The 15,433-nt window shown below is 39.6% G+C and overlaps 2 protein-coding genes across 18 annotated transcripts in view; both read left to right on the forward strand.

Moving 5' to 3' along the window:
* mprip (myosin phosphatase Rho interacting protein) overlaps window positions 1–13,751 on the forward strand; it is a 53,237-nt gene extending 39,486 nt beyond the window's left edge. For all 7 annotated transcript variants that reach the window (XM_062560273.1, XM_062560274.1, XM_037462790.2 and 4 more), the window contains 13 exons: window positions 359–427; window positions 507–596; window positions 1,262–1,371; window positions 3,025–3,589; window positions 3,884–4,009; window positions 7,002–7,149; window positions 7,344–7,461; window positions 9,369–9,528; window positions 9,617–9,730; window positions 9,909–9,995; window positions 10,096–10,258; window positions 10,850–10,935; window positions 11,703–13,751. In XM_062560273.1, the coding sequence (XP_062416257.1) occupies window positions 359–427; window positions 507–596; window positions 1,262–1,371; window positions 3,025–3,589; window positions 3,884–4,009; window positions 7,002–7,149; window positions 7,344–7,461; window positions 9,369–9,528; window positions 9,617–9,730; window positions 9,909–9,995; window positions 10,096–10,258; window positions 10,850–10,935; window positions 11,703–11,774 (1,908 nt within the window). In that variant the 3' untranslated portion in view covers window positions 11,775–13,751. The remainder of the gene's footprint in view (window positions 1–358; window positions 428–506; window positions 597–1,261; window positions 1,372–3,024; window positions 3,590–3,883; window positions 4,010–7,001; window positions 7,150–7,343; window positions 7,462–9,368; window positions 9,529–9,616; window positions 9,731–9,908; window positions 9,996–10,095; window positions 10,259–10,849; window positions 10,936–11,702) is intronic.
* Window positions 13,752–14,405: 654 nt separating this feature from the next.
* The window catches only part of si:dkey-94l16.4 (retinoic acid-induced protein 1), a 47,905-nt gene continuing 46,877 nt past the window's right edge, over window positions 14,406–15,433 (forward strand). For 2 of the 11 annotated variants that reach the window (XM_037462845.2, XM_037462846.2), the window contains exon 1: window positions 14,409–14,796. The gene's annotated coding sequence lies outside the window, so the exon portion shown is untranslated. Of the gene's footprint in view, window positions 14,797–15,433 lie in introns of all 11 variants that reach the window. The other 9 variants (XM_037462854.2, XM_037462851.2, XM_037462852.2 and 6 more) reach the window with 6 other exon arrangements.

Consider the following 15,433-nt stretch of genomic DNA (forward strand, 5'->3'; position numbering starts at 1 on the left):
ATTATTATTTGTGTTTGTGTTTGTTTTATCCTGAGTAAAACCTCAAATTAAAAGCAGACACATTGCAATAATGTTTGGGTAGTAAAACCGCATAACTGACCACAATGAACCCGTGCATGTATGTAGAATTCTGTGGCCTTTATATGTGAGATCATAATCTGATGTTGTGTCTTCAATGAACATTAAAAACGGGTGTAGCCTGAATGCTTTTTATATACATCTGTAAAAGATACCAAGGCATACTCTGTGATTGTAATGCAGTTATTATTGACTGGCTTGATGTGTAATATATGATGATCTCTTCCATTTTTCCAAACATGCCGTGGATGTGAGAACTTTTTCTTTGTCCATGTTTTAGTGGAAGAAATACTGGTTTGTTTTGACGGATCACAGCTTGAGATACTACAAGGATTCCATTGCAGAGGAGGTAGGCCTATTATTGTATCATTTTGTTGAACATTCCACATTGTTTTTATTCCAAATTGTCTTTGTTTGTGTTTGATCAGGCCTCTGACCTGGATGGAGAGATCGACCTGTCTACTTGCTATAGTGTAACTGAATACCAGGCTCAACGCAACTATGGTTTCCAAATACATGTAAGAAGCTTTGCCTTGGGGTAAATGTTTTCAGGCATGTTTTATATCTTAAGAAAAGTGCTTTGTCTTAACTAACCTAGCTCTTTACTAGTAAAGCACATACAAAAGCCTTTAGACATTTTGTGATTAAAGGGGCAAAGTCTGCCGTGATACTTGACTGTTAAGTTGTAATTGTAATTTAAAACTGTTCCCTAGTTACAATACAAAGTATTGTTGTACTGTTTTTGTTCTGGACCTTATGTTTAAAAACTGTATAAGGAAAATTAACCAGATTAGAAATAGTTTTTAGCTAATCCAGTGAATTAAACACAAATTCCTCAGTGGAGTCATGAATGTGGCTTCCTCTCGGCATGTCAAAGTGTCGTTGATGGATACATTATACCTGAGGGAGCTGCTCCTGATGCTTAGGAATAGTTAAATGCATAGGTCACCTTTCATGTATGTACCTCTATTTACGTGGTGAATAAAATAACACATAGTAGTTAGTAATAACGCATTACCAAAATCTCTCATGTAATACCTTAGTCAAATGTATCTCATTTCCCCATGACATCCTTAAACTAAACAAAAACAGAACCCCTTGAAATGAGTTGGCAATTAATTCACCATTTAGCATATAACAAATAGGATCACATCTTAATTTTGTGGTGATTTTAAATGTTTAGACTCGGGAGGGAGTGTACACTCTCTCGGCCATGACAGCAGGTATACGCAGGAACTGGATCCAGGCAGTCATGAAGAACATCAGACCCTCCACAGCCCCTGATGTGGCAAGGTGAGCACAAATATGTCAGCACTACTGTGCACACATTTTAACTAGGAAAGAGGATTAAACCTCTTAAGATGGAAATCTGATTAAGCTCTCGGCAGCAGGTTCTCGTCATGGCACCGCAGCTGTCAGTGTTCATATCAAAATAAATGGTATTCTTGTATACAATACCAATAATATTATTGTATACGCCTTCCAACATATTTCATTTTTTACAAACATATTTTAAAAATATATATATGATAGCAGATACTTTGACACTATATTAAACTTTATTTATATATTAGCATTCTTTGTCGTGCCTTATAGACTTTGGAGTGGAAGTGACATTAACAAAAGAAAGCCAAGTGTTCTGTGTGTACATAAATGTACACTAAATAAACTAATGAAGGCGTTGGAAACCTATTGTGAAATTAGCAATATTAGAGCTTATTTACATTACAAGTCATTTTCAATGCTTTAGAAAGACATGTTTTTTTTTGTTGTTACAAAAATAGATATACAGTGAAGACTACTGTAGTCCATGGGTGTCAGACTCAAGGCCCACATCAGGTCACCACGCATGCATGGTCGACCGCGGGAGCTAACAGAAAACTTGGTAATGCTATTTAGTTATTGATCCTTGCTTACTAACAAACCCATTAAATTTCATTCAAAAGCAACCCTGACTGACTCCAATCAGTCATCCAAGTAATGGTCCGTTTCCACCGAGCGGTACGGGTCGGGTCGGTACCCTTTTATTTGTGTCTCCACTGAGAAAAGTACCAAATATCCGCACCGTACCGTACCACTTTTTGGGTACCCTTCCGTTGGGGTACCTGGCACAGTTGTTTAGTACTAAAGGGAGGAGCTAGACTCACTGCAGAGCGTTGATTGGTTGAAAGAGTGTCGTCATTTGAGTGTGCCGCAAGGGGAAAGACAACACACGAAGGAACACCGTCGCACACTGTCGCCGCGCAGCATTTACTTTAACAGCCACATATCGAAACGCAAGAACAGGATCGGCTGTATGTCCTCCATTGTTGTTTGCGGTTAGCTTTCAGTTTTCGCGCGATCGAATGACGTCAATCTACTTTCCGTCCAATACCACGCCTATCAAGTAAGGGTACTGTTGGCGGTGGAAACGCTCGCCAAATCATGGTTAACAGACCCGACCCGTACCGTACCGTACTGCTCGGTTGAAACGCGCCATTAGGTAATAGCCAAGAATGTGTGGAATAACATAGTTGTGACTGTTCCCTCCCTTCTGACAGATCAGATGCTCGTTTTTCTATTTAAAATCGTTCTGTTTTGCAGTTACGGTATGCAGCATCGTGGTTCCGTTTGGTTGCCTCTACTACTCATTATTATTTTTCCGGCAAACGGGCTGACGGGAGGGGTTGAGGTAGATCGCTATGATTTGGTTGGTTGAATTAGGAATGCCTAAATATGTTAAGACATACAAGGAATTTGACAGTAGGTTGCGAGCCAAAATAAAGTACTGGTTTGGAACACAGAGTTTGACACCCCTGAGTCTAGTCAATATGTAAAGTATTACATCATTCTAATAAAGCCAGTTGAGTCGATATGGTTAGGGTAAGTGCAACACAACCACACCCAGTGGACTTTAGGGTTTAGGATTCTATAATGTACTTGCCTGTTTTTCTCACTGACTTCCAGCTCAACTGAGGATCATAGCACCTTCTGTGTTTTGGAGGCTGCAGTTAGGCCAGACATTACGCAAGATTCTATCTTCTCTGAGGCTTTGTCTGTGGGGAGAGAATCCACTCCGGCTGTCACAAAGAGCAGAGCACGAGAACGCAGAAGAGAAGGACGTTCTAAGACCTTCGACTGGGCCCAGTTCAGACCCATCGCTCAGGCACTGGCTCAGCAGAAGGCTGAAGAGGCCGGGAACCTCCATGCAGACCTGGACGAGTTGGAAAGAAGTCAAAGAAGCGAAAACAGGTGGAAGAGGTGTGAGTCTGTGTCTAGCTCATCAACAGAACAAACATCCATTGACAAAGGAGGGCGAAAAGACTGCAGTGGAGAGGGAGTTTTACAAACCAATTCAGGTCCCGCATCCGTGGGGGGGAAGCAGAGGGTGGTGGAGGAGGAGATTGAACAACACTGGCAGCAACTGGAGAAGACACCCATACGGGATGAGAGGAGAGTACCTCTGCCTGCCACTCTGCAATCTGGAGACACTGTTGAGCTACAGAATCTAGTGGAGAATCACAAGCAAGAGGTATATTCATTTTCTAACTTCCCTTGTAACTTGATACTGTCAGCTTTTGCTCAGCTACCAACCTACCTGCCTGCTAGCTTCCTCTCTCAAATGAATAACAAGTGAGATACATATCATTTTGTATTTGTAGTTACAACTAATCATCATTGCCAAAATGCACAAAGAGCATGGTGAAAGCAGTTAACAAGGACACAGCCAGACTTCATCATCATTTGGAAATGTGATACTTTGAATTGTTCAGGCCAAACAATGGTCATTGGTAATATGTCCGCACTTTCCCTGCTGCTCCTATAGATTGAAGACCTGAAGTCCCAGCTGGAGAGCTGTCACCAGCAGCTTATGGACTCAACCAGGCACAAGCAGGAGCTGGAGCTTCAGCTGAGAACGTCTCCTGATGTCCGGACAGGTTACATCTCCCCTGTGAGTTCAAAGTCTATCCATTCTGTGTATAACTGCATCGCACTGTTGTTACTCCGCTATGATGCAGTCATGTAATAAATTACTTACGTATATTCTCAAATGACCAGTGTTGTCTCCTCCATGTTGTAACATTGTTTGTATTTTATTGTAGGAAAACATCAAACAAACATATCAAAGCAACAACGTGGCTACACAGATGTGCCTATGCATGAGTTAATTGCATGCAAAAAAAGACTGAGATCTTATTACTACTTATTAGTATAACTACTTTCTCTCCTGCCTTTGTATCATACGTTTGCACTGTATCTGAACTAACACATTTCTGTGCTTGTGTGTGGATGGATGAATACATGTTTTTTAGGCTGAATTATTACTTTTAGATGATTTAGTTGGTTATGTTTGAATTGGAATTAGGCTGTTCACTGATTATAGATTGTAGTGTATGCAATTTTTGTCTTGTGTGTTTGTTTTGCGTTGGAATGCTAAAAGCTGAAATTCATTTAAATGAAATTGCCGAAAATACAGAAATGAGAAAAGCTGAAAGCAATTTTAAAGAATTGCAAATAAATACGGAAATACATTGTTGAAAATAGCTTAAATGAATTGCTGAAAATACAGAAATAGGAGGAGTTGAAATGAATTTTAATAGTGAAAATACGCGGACGAGAAAAGCTTAAATGAAATACAAAGAATTGCTGAAAATACACACATGGCAGAAAACATACATTGCAGAAGCAATACGAATTTCAAAAGCTAAAAATACAGAAATGGCAGAAACTGAAAGCCGACAAAAGCTGAGAAGAATAAAAAATTATATATTTTTTGTAGTAATATTAGTAGTAGTAGTAAAAGTTATTGTGATAATAGTTGTACGAGCAGTAGTAGAATTAATAGTAATTTTAGTATCAATAGCAGTAGGAAAACTAGAAGTAATAGTGTTAGTAGTAGTATTAGTATTAGCTGTAGTACTAATACTATTAGTCATAGTAGTATTTGTAGTAACATTAGTAGTAGTTGTCATAATAGCACTAGAAAGACTAGTATTGATAGTAATAGTATTACAACCAATGAATCAGTAGTAGTAATATACGTAGTAGTAGAATTAACAGCAGAATAAAAAATAATAGTACTTTTTATAGTAGTAAGTAGTAATTTCAGTTGCAGTGTCACTACTTCTGGTAGTAATAGAAGTAGTAGTAAGAGTGTTTTATCTATTAATACTTTTCTAGCAATTTAAATACTAGTAGTATTAGTAATGGTAGTGACAGTATCAGTTGTAGAAGTACTACTAGTAGTACTAGTAATATTAGTAGTAGTTGTACTAGTATTTGAAAGAGCAATATGTATTTTATTTTTAAAGGATGGAATTGGGTGTGTGTGGGGGGGGGGTTAGAAAAGGAGGACCGGGAGGAAGGACTCAAGGCAGGGGAGAACATCTGTGAGTCGGGGGAAAAGGCAGTGTTAGAAAATGGGTTAAAAGGGGGGTGGGGGGCTTATGTATGGGAAGGGGTTCAAAGGAGGTTCTGAAATGTTATCTGTCAGAGCTGAATACCTTCAGGTCCTGTTAGGCTGCACTAATCAGCTCATACGTGAGTCACAGACAGAGCCATGCGTCTGTGCGTATCCACGACAACGGAGCACCTGCGATCACTAACGAGCTCAAAGGGCAGAGAGAGAGAGTGATTTATACAGAATCCACACCTCAAACAAATGTCCTCTGGCGCAAAACTATAAGGGTTATATAAAGAATGTGTTATATTTAGAATATGATTTTGAGAGACCCAAGACTCTACCGAACGCGCATGTGGTTTACATGTCTGTCCGTTTTTTTAAATGGCCATAGCAGCAGTTTACAAAACGTGTACTTTTACTTTTTTTGGAGAAATATGTCAGCAGATTTGTATTGGAGCCTATGTTGTCTCACTCTCGGGCTCCTCAGGCAAAAATAACTAGATGAAGCCTGAAAGGTGAATATTGTGGCCGTGAGGGCAGAAGTGCCATATTTTATTTTATCGGATTCTGATGCTGCTGCCCACTCTAAATGTTCAGCCCTCACTCTAAGAAACGCAATACACACTAATGTAAAACTCAGAAATGGACCCAAGAACTAATGAAACCCAATCAGTCATTGTGAAAAAAGTAGGATATCAAGAAGCTGTTTTAAAAAAAATAGTTGAGACTTTTGTCAAAATTTTAAAGTTTAAATGGTGTCTCTATCTGAAAAATGAAAAAGTTTAAAGTTTGAGGATTTGAAAATGAACTATATTGGGAAACCATGTTTAAAAAGTTGATGATTTTAATTCATATAACTTCAATTATAAGAGCAAGAAAGCTCAAAAGTCATATCTGGAAAGCAGTGTTAATTTTGTTGACGAAAACTATGACAAACTATGACAAAAAATATTCGTTAACGACTTTTTTTCCATGACTAAGACAAGACTAAGACGAGACAAAAACAGATCTTAAAAAATAAAAACTGACTACATCTATGCTAACTTTCGGAGACAAAGTCACAATACTTTTTTAATTCGCGAGCACCTAACAGACATGGGCAACGTACGGCGGGCCGTAACGGCGGTTATTAAAGTGTCATGATGACATCATCCACGGACCCAGACCGCCCAGCACTGTAGGGGCAGCGGTTGTACATTTTGCCTGGGAGCAATTAGGGGTTAGGTGTCTTGCTCAAGGACACTTCGACATGGCACATGTCACAAGCCGGGATTCAAAACCAACAACCTTGCAGCTCCCAGCGCATCACACTACTCCATGCGCCACATCTTGAGTAGACGGTGTTAAACCGTGGGCTAACCCACTTTCTCATAGCTAACAGGTGGTAGTTTGCATGTTTATGTTGACATGAATGAAGATGGCTTACATTGTTAGGGCCCCGGGTTTGTTCCTGCTCGACTTACATGGTCAGGGGAAGCTTTTGGTCCATTTCCAAATGGCCCATGGACTCACAATTGCACCATGTGTTCCTGACTCATAGACCACTTGTGAGAGGGGCTTTGCTGCCATGGAAGTGTCCCATCAGAAGGTAATAGATGAGCTGCAGAGGAAACACCAGAGAGAGCTGGAGAACCTCCATGAGGAGAAAGAGCGACTGCTAGCCGAAGAGACTGCAGCCACCATTGCTGGTATCTATCTTAAATCCAATAACCTTTGACCTAACAGGATAAACCCAAGATAGCATAGAGCTGCAATTGTGCTCATTTATCACTATCATCATTTTAAATGTTTCCTTATTTGCTTACTCTACCATGGTAATAAAACAGTTACCGGATACATTATGAGGTTGTTTATAATTATTCAAGCTTTTTTGTTATTTTAGCCATTGAAGCAATGAAAAATGCCCACCGGACAGAGTTGGAGAAGGAGCTGGACAAAGCTCGCAAGGCCAACAACAACACCGAAAACGCAGACATAGAGGAGATCCGCAGACAGCATGAGTAAGTCGTCCATGCTATATGTGAAGTATGGGATTAGGAATTATGCTAATATTGATCAAGGTTCCCTAATCAATTGTGTTCTTAAAATACTATGCTTCCGTCTGTCTACTAATTAAGATTATATATGAACACAATCAGGACCAAGGTCCCTAATTACAGTCAGAAAGCATGCAAGCAGAATATGTTTGTGCTGAAAGGAACACAACCCACAGAAAGTTCAAATTATAGGATGGACTGTAAAAATGTAAAAGGTTTTTCATGTTTACAACTTGATTGCATCCATGTGACCAGACAACTCTAAACAAATGATTACCGTATTTTCGCGACTAGAAGGCACACTGGATTATAAGGCGCACCTTCAATGAATCGCCTATTTTAGAACTATTTTCATATATAGGGCGCACCGGATTATAAGGCGCATAGAATAGAAGATACTGTAGTAAAACGTTTGACTGGGGTTGCGTTATGCATCCACTAGATCGGGCTGTGCTAAATCAAACTTTATTAAGCGTTCTGAAAACTCTTCACTCCCATGGTAGCGTTGTTCAAACGTTAATGTGGATATTAACAATATCCTTTTATTAATTAACCTCCAACTTTTGTTCTTGATTAATTAAAACATTCTTGGCAAATGCTTTCGTCCATCTTGCACCGAGAGGCAGCGGCTGGAACAGACGGTGGCGCCTCGTGGCGGACCGTCTGTCAGGGTGGGTGCTGGTGCAGGCGGAAAGAGGCAGGCCTCAAGCGAAGGGTTCAAAGTTTTCCAAAATGTACTCTTTATTCAGCACAAAACCGAACAGAAGCAAAAGACCGTGCGCCAACAATGACTGACTAAGACATTAACAATGACGCGACGAGGGACAACAGGCACACAGGGCTTAAATACACAAGGGAGGTGCAGGTGATTGGACACAGGTGGGAACACTCAGGCAATCACAGGACAGGACAGGAAGTGAAGCTCACCCAGAGACACGAGAGACAAGAAAACTACAAAATAAGACAGGAAGAGGACCCAAACCGTGACACCGTCAGCTCGATCCTGAGATCCAACTACGAGCTTTTTAACTACAACAGCTTTAATATACGCTATTGGAGCTGAAATTACCGCGGCTGCTGGCACCAGACTTTCCCTCCACTGGATCCTCGTTAACCAGTATGGATCAACCAATTGATCCATATATATGGCGCTCCGGATTATAAAGCGCACTGTCGTTTTTTGAGAAAAAAATATATTTTAAGTGCGCCTTATAGTCGCGAAAATACGGTAGTCAGAGAGTCGGTCATAATGATACTGCATTGACCAGCTCTCCATCCAATACAATTATTACATTATTCAATTATTTATTACGATAGGCCGTATACAAAAGAACAAGAAAAAATGCAAGGCAATCTCATCTGTAGCCATATTCAGTCTCTCAAAATATTAACCTCACAACCACTATCTACAGATTGCTTGTGGCCATTTGTATAATAACTTCTTACTAGTGTTTCCGACATAATGTGCTGCTGTAAGCATAAATATAAATCCTACATAAATTTAAAAAGTTAAAACAATATTGAACCACACTATGTACAGATTTATAGTATTTCCTGAAATATCTAATCTGACGTGGATCTCAATGATCCAGTATCTGCTGGTCTGTACTCTTACATGTTCTTATGTACTTCTAAGACTACTCTAACTGCTGGATTAAGTAAGGTTTCATTTGATTGATAAAGTAAAGATGTTGCTGTTGTTGCTTGTGACTTCCTTGGACATCTGTTTCTGTACTTTGAGTTCCAGCTCCCATGTTGTGTTATGGTCTGTGCTCTTGGGAGAAGCGCTCATTCAACTGTAAGATTGAGTGATTCACTAAATCAGAGCCTTAACATCTATCTATTTGTTGTGGCATTGTGTTATGTTTTAGGGAGGAGCTGTGTTCTTTCCAGCGGGAAATTGAAGTGTTGTCAGAGCAGTATTCCCAGAAGTGTCTGGAAAACGCCCACCTGGCCCAGGCATTGGAGGCCGAGAGGCAGGCCCTCAGGCAGTGTCAGAGAGAGAACCAAGAGCTCAACGCACACAACCAGGTGCAAACACACACTGTGAAACAAAATTATAGGTACAATCTAGTACACCTGCCTTTCTGCTTAACTCCTCTAAGCACTTGCTTTTTAGGAGCTGAACAACCGTCTGGCAGCAGAGATCACAAAGATGCGCTCAATGACATCTGAGGATGGTGGGACACACACACACACCACCATACCAGGAAAAGAGCTCTACGAGTTAGAAGTATGTTCAAGCAAAAAACACTCAAACAAATCAATGGATTATAAAGATTTTCAGAAATCTGGTATACAAAGGAATGTGTATTAACAAGCTGGTACTAGGGAAGTTTTACAAAGCAGGGTTAGGGTTTGGAGGCAAGTTCCTGCATCTGTTCATTTGTCATTCCAATATTTTTATCTAGGTGATGTTGAGGGTCAAGGAGTCAGAGGTCCAGTACCTGAAGCAGGAAATCAACTCCTTGAAAGATGAACTCCAAGCTGCCCAAAGAGTATAGTGCTTTTTAAGATATCACTGGAACCTCCATGATTTTCTTACTAAGAGATGACTTATATACCCTTCTTCTGAAATGCAAAAAAAATTGTTTTCAGGACAAGAAATATGCAACAGATAAGTACAAGGACATTTACACAGAGCTGAGCATTGTGAAGGCCAAAGCCGAGCGGGATCTGGGTCGGCTCAGAGATCAGCTGCAGATTGCTCATGAGGCACTTGGGGAGCCGTCGCTAGAGGAAGTGGAGCGAGGAGGATACGGTATGAACAAAAAGACTCCGGGGCTTATGCTAGGATGAGAAAAGCAAAGGTAACCTCTACCTTTGCTTTTCTTTCATGAGTCCTGGTACAAGTGATCCAAGTCACATTGATCAAACTCGGGACACAAGTTGACATGTGTACAGATTGTAAAGCCTTCTGCAGAATATTAGTGATTTTGATTTATAAATAATTGAATTGATGCCCCCAAATTACCATTTAATGCTACCTGTTCCAGATTTGGTGTAACTGTGGTTCAGTGTGGGGACGCAGCAGTTCCTTCAGGCTCTACCAAGACAGGTCATGTGTCCTTAGGCAAGACCCTGCTAAATAGTTCCTGTAGCCTGTCCCTACGTTGTATGACTGGGTGACTACCGTGCAAGGTGCTAGTCCTGATGTGCAGGAAGCATCTTGCATCAGTATAGGAATGGGTAAATAATAACATGAATACTATGAACACAGCTCGCTAAAATCACTCAAATCTGCTGATTAGGAATGACTGACTGAATGACATAAAGGTGTCAATTAAATTACCATTGAGTACACCTGAGGCCTAGATCTTGTGTCTAAACTCTAATACATTTTCCTTCTTAGATATCATGAAATCCAAGAGCAACCCGGACATCCTCAAGATGGCAGCTGCTGCGGCCAAACGCTCAGAGCGCACAATAAGGTCAAAGGTGGGTTTATTTTAGTCCATTTTGAGTCAAATTGATCCTTCATCCTCTTGTGATTAACAGAGCTGTCTTATTGCTTAAGCAGCAACGCTTCACAAATCAGTCATGACATTGAAAGTGTCCCACCAATTCCAGGCTGAGCAGTTTCATGTGACTTACTGATCTACTGGTTGCTTGCGGCATTGCATGAGTGTAGGAGGGGCGGCTTTTGTTTAACCAATTCTGTCTCATATTAAAACTGCCGTCTTGGGATAGTGATACAGATTAAACACCACGTTAGTCTAACTCACACTTGCTGGTGTATTTTCCCTTCTGTCCTCAGTCTGTGAGTCGAGACATGCCCTGGGACAGTTAGGGCTGCTGAGGACGTGTAGGCCTCCTTCTTTTTTAGGTAAACCAAAGCAGACTCACAAACCAGTGAATTAAACACATCCTCTTGTTCTCCCACTCCAAAGCACTCCATAGATCTGAACAGTGGTTCACGTTAATGAGCACAAATAGTCTGCTTCATGGACAGGTCAGGTCAAGACTCTATCTGAGATATCACTAGCTATTTAATAATTAATTAGGCCGTGGGTAATTTCACATTGTTGGTCATATCTGGATAATGCTAATCGGTTTAGCTTACTTTGACAGGATTGTGTTTTGAATGTCATGATTCTAATTACCGGGTAAAAACTGATTTACACTGCCTCAGGAACAGCTAATCTGTCTGGAGAAAGCTTTATTTAATTATTAACGTCTCCTCTTTTTTCTCGACACCCTTGCAGAGTCTTAAAGAAGGACTGACAGCTGAGCAGAGACTACATCTGTTTGAAAATGAAGACCGTAAGGAATTCTGAAAATGACTAATGTATACTGACATTGATGCATGTTTAGAGGCCCACTATATTTTAGCTCTGTAATTTATTTTTTAGTTGCACTACACACTGGTTAGAAAACACAGATCACATATTATTAAAGAACCATGTTATGAAGTTTCAATATCATGTCTAGACTTTGCATTCAATGCACTTCAGTTTACTGTGACATTTTTGTACTGTTATTTTTTTCTGCCAGGTCTTAATGTAAATACTGTTTTAAATTGAGCAACTATTCTGCATATATTAAAACTATGACCGTGTAAGCTACTGTTTTAATTGGATAGAATGTTTTGCGAGCCAAATACATAACTGTGATGCTAACTGCTAAACACAACTACTTATTGGTGAGTGATACTTGCTTTACAAAACCATAGGAATGAGTTTGGTGTTCAGGTTAATGCTCCACCACTACATCATCATTCCAAAACGAATGGAAGAGGATCTCCGTAAACCCGCTAATGAACTAAAGTGGTGGTCTGCATTAGAAAGCATGTTGCTTGACCCTCTGACTTCTATAATAAGATCATCAATGTCCTCTGCAGTCCTTGGATCAAATGTATTTATTTAAATGGTTTGGATTTTTCTTTCACATTCCCATTCCTGTGTACTTGTAAATAGAAAGCAAATATACACCGACTGACTACAGGTTTATAGGCAATAAATATTTTTGCACCCTTTATGATTTGGGATTGTTTGGAAAGTTTCAATCAGTTTTTTTTTTAAACAGGAAAATGACAGTACATATATTTAAAAAACAGTGATTAAGATAGCATTCCAATTTAATGAATTATTGATGCTCTGCCACAGGTTTGAGGTGTAACCATATAGCCTATTTAATTGATATTTTATTAATTCACTAATTTGTCTCAGAGGGCTATGCATTCTGTACACAGGTCCCTAGCAGTCAGGGAGGGGTTGGAAATGAGTTTTCAAAGATAACAGTCAGATCGTTGGTGGTAGAGCCTTTCCCTGAAAGGAAAAGAAGTTCAGTCTCGTCAAGGTTAATTTTCAGATGGTAGATGGCCATCCACTGAGTGATGTCAGTCAAACAGGCAGAGATATATTACTGCTACCTGTGTCTCAGATTGGGAAAAAGAGAAGATTAATTGAGTGTCATAAGCATGGCTTTGGTCGGCTTCCGTTAAGAAAGATGAAGAGGACTTTTACCCTTCAGCACGACAACAACCCAAAGCATACATCCCCATAAACAAGAATGGCTTCACCAGAAGAAGTTTAAGGTTTTGGAGTACACTTGAATCCAACTAAACATCTGTGGGGTGATCGAAGAGGGCTGTGTACAGGAGATTACCTCGAAACCCTATCAAAGAGTGGGCTAATATTACCCAGTCAAGTTGTCCCATGCCTATAAACCCCTCCCCAAAGAGACCGAGTGCTGTAATAAAATCAAAAGGTGATTCAACAAAATATTAGTTTAAGGGTGTGCAGATTTATGCACCCAGGTTATTGTATGTTTCTAATTTTTTTTGTTCTTTTTCAAATTAATAGATCATATTAACGGTGGGAAAGGTTGAAATGTGATTTGTCTTTGTTTCATTTTTTTACATCACAAAAACCTGGCATTTTAAGGAACAATTTTGTGGTTGCTTTATCAACATTGAGCCTTCTTAACAATTAGCACCAGGATGTCGTGGGTGTGAGGGGTAGGTAACAAAACCGTCAGACCTCTCCATCACATTCAGCCTCATCTCACCCAAAAGAGAGCAGCCTAATCTAAAGCTAGCTAACTAGGCTTAAAAGTGTTCATAACTTTGAATCTGTTGTCAGAGACTGTTATTTGTTCCCCGGTAATGTAACATTTGTTTAAGGGCAGAGTTTAGATTCATTACTTAATGTTTTAATATCAAGTGTTTTTGCTTCTGACCCTATTGTTTGCTTTTATGTATTCATGTGCATTATAACTAACAATGTTTAAATTAAAGGACATGCATGACAGGAGACCCGGATTGTCATCAAAACTCTAAAACGGCAGCAGGACGGTTCGGGCAGCTTCAAAGAGACTTGAAATAATGATAAATATTTTCCAAATGGAGTCAGCTCCTTGCTTATATCCTTGAAAATGTTTCTATTTATTTCATTGTATGTGCACAAATGACAGTATGTGCACATATCTATGAACTAACATAACAAATACTATGAAGTGAAGAAATAAGATCTATCTATCTATCTATATCTTAGAGCAGCCTCATTCACTATCACTATAGTATATACATTAAGGTTACATACATGGGGTTAATCACTATTAATGTAGTGACACAAGTACATATACATTTAATTTATATCGATGTTTGTGCATTGCAACTGGACGATGGCTACCACCCTGATTATTGTCCTCTTTAAGTTTGAGTGACAAGAAGAATGTCATTATATATATATATATATACAAATATCATTATTCATTTTGTTTCATTTAAAATGAAAACGAAACAATCGTTTAATAGTAAATATACTTAACAGTCAAGAACTTTATTAAATTCATTAACAAGACCAGCTGACGTGGTGACGTCATCAAGTCAGCTGCAGTCTCAATTACACAAATAGGACCGTTCTCGTAAATTTAGACTCCCGAGTACTGCTAATAACGCGAGTTTGTTCTAGGGATTGAGAAGCGGCTGCTGTGTCCTAACGTCTTATGCAAGAGGCTGGTTCAAGGGGAAATTATTCAGACTAACGAGATCAATATACTGATGTCCTGCTAATATTTAATAGAACAATGCTTTATTTATGGTTTAATTGTACATTTGATGATTGTTTTATTTGTTTAAGAAAGAAAAACACTAAAACGCATCAATAATAATTTTATTGTGAAGGGGATCCGGAAGTTTGAGATTACACTCAACGGAATTGACATTGGTGGTATCAGAAGTGTTTTCCTGGAGAGCGTGGATCTTTGTTTGACGTGGAGCTGTCTGTCCTCGGGCTCGTGTAGAGTAGATGTGTTGTTGAGGGTCAGACCCTTTCTTTCTGCATCCCTTTCGTCCGGGTAAGTTTGATAAGCAACGCCGCGCTTTGCTGTACATTCACTCGGTCTTTGTTTCACCAAGCCGGGCCTTGCCCAGAGGCACACAGCAATACATACGATGTGTTGCCAAACTTCATGAAAGTGTTCCACAATTATGCGACATCTTTTATTTCGTTCTATTCGTGCACATAGTAGAAATCAAAACGGTACTCCTCGAACCGCTGCCATTCACCCTTCAATTCGGTGTGCATGTAGCCACAAGAAGAAGGCTCTTTGAGGCAACATGTGACATTTTAAAATGGTGTTTACTAGCAAAAAAAGTTACGAGTCATAACGTTAGTGTACAAACAATTGCGCCACTAAGCTATTCACGTTAACGATAGCAGCTGGTATGCAATAGTAATAATGAGCTATACGTTCAGTAGAGCTAGCCAAAATGAAGAGTGGCATCCATCTATCTGTTAGTAAAACATGTGAAGGAGTTCAGTGGGTGGCTTCCTGTCTTTATTGAGAAGCACTTTGAGATGCCAGATATTGTATCTAACTTAAGTTAGTAAATAGCGACGTTAGCGGAGTTACAATAAGCATAACTAGCTAGTTAGCAATGGCTAGGTTGAGCTAACTATATTAGTGACCTGTCAGTGTTGGTGGTGAGAAA

The sequence above is a fragment of the Pungitius pungitius genome, chromosome 21, assembly GCF_949316345.1.
Source record: "Pungitius pungitius chromosome 21, fPunPun2.1, whole genome shotgun sequence".
In the NCBI taxonomy this organism is placed as follows: domain Eukaryota; kingdom Metazoa; phylum Chordata; class Actinopteri; order Perciformes; family Gasterosteidae; genus Pungitius; species Pungitius pungitius.